The sequence below is a fragment of the Arachis ipaensis genome, chromosome B07 (assembly GCF_000816755.2).
Source record: "Arachis ipaensis cultivar K30076 chromosome B07, Araip1.1, whole genome shotgun sequence".
NCBI classification, from domain to species: domain Eukaryota; kingdom Viridiplantae; phylum Streptophyta; class Magnoliopsida; order Fabales; family Fabaceae; genus Arachis; species Arachis ipaensis.
This window is the reverse complement of record NC_029791.2, coordinates 45,750,455-45,754,617: the sequence shown is the minus strand read 5'-3', so window position 1 is coordinate 45,754,617 and position 4,163 is coordinate 45,750,455. Positions and strand designations below refer to the sequence as shown.

General features: G+C 38.6%; 1 protein-coding gene across 1 annotated transcript in view; it reads right to left on the bottom strand.

Moving 5' to 3' along the window:
* The window catches only part of LOC107609652 (probable polyamine transporter At3g13620), a 2,249-nt gene extending 336 nt beyond the window's left edge, over positions 1–1,913 (bottom strand). The window contains exon 1 of the mRNA XM_016311660.2: positions 285–1,913. Within this exon, the coding sequence (XP_016167146.1) occupies positions 311–1,705 (1,395 nt within the window). The 5' untranslated portion in view covers positions 1,706–1,913 and the 3' untranslated portion in view covers positions 285–310. The remainder of the gene's footprint in view (positions 1–284) is intronic.

Here is a 4,163-nt window from a genome sequence, read left to right as displayed (position 1 = left end):
AAAAGTATTTTTAAAAGCACATAAAAAATTTAAAAACAATTTATATTTATTAAAATTAAAAATTTTAATATATATAATTAGTTTTAAAATTTAATTTTTGTATTTACATTTATTATAATATTTTTAAATTTTAAAAATTATTTTATTAAATATAATTATTATTATCTGTATTTATTAAAAATTATTTTTAACTTAATTTACTAAATATAAATATTATACTTTTTAAAAAAATTATACTTTAAAAGTTAGTATTTTAAATTAGCTTTGAAAAGTAAAAGCTTTACCCGGCTTTCTCTTCAGCTCAAAAGCTTTACCGGGGCAAATCTTCCTCTTCAGCTGGACCATGACTGAACTCAACCCACTTCTTTGTTTTGCATAATTTTATGAAGAAAAAGAAACCAATCCCGGCCACAGTCATAACACCACTGACCAAATAAACAGTCTTAGTGGCGATAACCATTATGAGCACCAAAAACCCTGAAGGAACCAAACACATGAGAACCAGCAGCGGAAACTTCATTGGTATCTTATAAGGCCTCTTCAGATTCGGTGACTTCCACCTAAGCCAAAGAAAAGAAGCGAACTCCAACAACATTCCCAAACTATACAATAAATTAGCCGAATTAATAATGTCAGTAAAAGCCATGGAAGAAACCGCAAGTGCTATCACCATTGAAATCAAGATCCCCAGCCATGGAGTGTTGAACCACTTAGACCTAACACCGAAGAATCTCGGAATGATCCCGATCTCAGCCATTCCAAGTACCTGGAAAGCGCTGCTGCTCAATTGGGCCTCGAAAAGCCCAATTGTTGACAGCACTGCGCCCACCTCGATCCAAATCTTGAGCCACTTCCCCGCAATCATCTCCGCAGCCTGGGCATGGAAGCCTGTTTCCCATTGACTCTGGTCAACGGAAACAGCTCCAATAACCGCAAACAACGGAATGATATACGCAACGCAGGTGAAGATAACGGAAACGAGAAGAGCCAAAGGGAAAGTTTTGTGTGGCTTATCAACTTCCCCTGCCAAAGTGCTAACGCTATCCCAAAAGTTCAGGTTCCAAAAAAGTGTGTTGAAATATAAATTCCAGTCTCTCGAGACTCCTTTCTGCCCCAAACTGAGCCACCTGTGAGGTTGAATCTTGGGAATGGCGATGAGAGATAAGAGAACGAAGGGGAAGAGGGAAACCAGACCGAGCAAAACGGCGGCGTATCCGACGATGGTGAGACCCGTATAGTTGAGAAAGGAGAGGACAAGGGTGGACCCAACGACTGCCACGTGGCGGGGCCAGCCGGATGACAAGACCGGGAAGAGCTTCTGGATGTAGTCGACGCAGAGGGCGGGGAACGATGCGATGTTGATGACGCCGCTGAGGAACTTCCATGTGCCCATCATTGAGCCCATGAACGGCCCGAAGGCTCGTTCGGCCCACAAGACGAAGCCGCCGTTTCCCGGGTACGCGGTTGAGAGCTCGGCGGTTATGAGGGCTTCCGGGACGCTCCATATGAAGGGGAAGATGAGGTAGCCCAGGAGGGCTATGAGTGGGCCGGCGGCTTGGACGGCGGGCTCTTCACCGTAGGGCCCACCGGCGACCTCAAAGTAGATGAGGAATATTAGAGGGACGAGGGTGAGCTTCTTGGGGATCTTAGCGGTGGTTGTGGAAGGAGAGGGAAGGTGTTCCTCTTTCTCTTCTTCTTGTGTCATTGTGAAGGGTTTACTGAACTGTGTTGTGTTGTGTCACTATTGTTGGAAACTAACGAAACAAAAAGAGACGTAGACGGAACAGACCCTGTTTTGTGCTGAGGTGACCGTGGTGTGCACTGTGCGAGTTTGGAGATTTTAGGTGGGAGGAGGAGGAGGAAGAGAGAGTCAGATTCTCAGATAGATAATGTGATTAGGGTCTGTTCCGTATTTAATGATTGGAGTTTCATTATTAGTATTAAGAAGATAAACCACAAAAAAAATTATAAAATTATCTTTTATTCAGCTTTTTAAAAAAAATAAAAAATAAATAACTTCCTTAATATTTTATTTTTTATTTTATAAATTATTTTTTTATCATTCATCTATCATGTTTATTGAGAATCAAGAACTAAAATAGTAATAAATTAGATCTTCCATTAATCGTAATAAATATTTTGTAATCTCAATCGATCATTTTTTTTATCATTGATCCAATTACGTACGTATTGGGTTGGAAAAATCGTGTTTGTTAGAAATTCAATTGATTGGATGCACAAACCAATCGATTGAAATTGAGGCTTTCCAAACTTCAATCGATTGAATTTTGCAAGGCATGTGGAGTTTTTCTTATTCAATCGATTGGTCATATTACTCAATCGATTGAAATCATCAAAGCAATCTGAGTTTAGTTAATTCAAAATTTTGTTTAGATTCATATTGTTCATCCATCATATCTTGGTCGCATACTAGCTCTTTTTGTTGGTTAATGTCATCGTACTCATGGTATTGTTCATCCATCTCAGTGTCCGTGAATATACCTGACATCTTAAAAATTTACCAATGAAAAAAAAATTTTCAGTACACTATGTCCTATAACACTAAAATCTTTTTTACTTTTGTAAAAGATCTTTTAAAAAAATATCATTTAAAAAAATATCATTTTCCAAAATCCTGCCGTCTATATTTTTTATAGAGCTTGCCTGACCCCCGAAATTCTATAATTTAGATAGAGTTTGCCTAACCCCAGCGAACTTCACTCGAATTTTTTTCAAACCATATTTAACAAGAATTTTTTCTCAATATCAATTAAAAAAATTATTATATTTAAGAATTTAAGTTAGCCTTTTTTTTTTAAATTTGAAGTGACGTTCGTCAGGATTAGGCGAACTCTACAAAAGTTATAATGCGGCGAACATGCTTTGCATAAAAAAAACTCGTATTTGGGGAATTAAAGTTGAAAAATGGGGTTTTCGAACTTGGTGCACGAAATTGTGATCTCAACTGCGCCAATGACTTGGTACGCACGATCATCATCTCAATTTTTTTTCACAACTCCGCACAACTAACCAGCAAGTGTACTGGGTCGTCCAAGTAATAAACCTTACGTGAGTAAGGGTCGATCCCACGGGGATTGTCGACTTGAAGCAAGCTATGGTTATCTTGTAAATCTTAGTCAGGCAGATTCAAATGGTTATGGGATTTTGATAATTAAAGGATAAATAAAGCATAAAATAGGATAAAGATACTTATGTAATTCATTGGTGAGAATTCGTATGGAGATGCTTTGTTTCTTCTGAATCTCTGCTTTCCTACTGCTTTCATTCAATCATTCATACTCTTTTCCATGGCAAGCTGTATGTTGGGGGATCACCGTTGTCAATGGCTACCGTCCGTCCTCTCAGTGAAAATGGTCCAAATGCGCTGTCACCGCACGGCTAATCATCTGTCGGTTCTCACTCATGTTGGAATAGGATCCATTGATCCTTTTGCGTCTGTCACTATGATAAACCCCAATTTTGTTGTTTATCTTGTGCTTATTTTGGGGGATTTTATCACCTTTTCTCACATTTATTCAATGAAATAGCATGGTTTTGCAATTCTCCCTTGATTTGTGCTTAAATGTGAAAACATACTTTTTAGGCCTTAAAATAGCTAAATTTAACTCACTTTAATTCCATTCAATGCCTTGATATATTTGTTGAGTGATTTCAGGTTCATAAGGCAAGTATTGGATGGAAGAAGTAAGGAGAGAAGCATGCAAAGTGGGAGAACTCATGAAGAAATGAAGGAACTGTAAAGCTGTCAAGCCTGACCTCTTCGCACTCAATCGACCATAACTTGAGCTACAGAGATCTAAATGATGCGGTTTTAGTTGCGTTGGAAAGCTAACATCCGGGGCTTCGAAATGATATAAAATTTGTTATATGTTGCTTCACGTTCAGGGGCGCACACGCTCCATGGACGCGTGCGCACCGATGGAGCTGCGTGGGTCCACTTTTTGCACTTCATTGGGGGCAATTTCTAGCTCATTTTGGGCCTAATCCAACTCATTTATGATGCTATTGAACCCAAAGGTTGAGGGGGAAATGAACCAAGTAGTCATAGTTTAGTTTTCACCATGTTTTAGGGTAGAATTCTAGAGAGAGAAGCTCTCTCTTCTCTCTAGAATTTAGGGTAGTTTAGGTTTAATTTTCTCTTG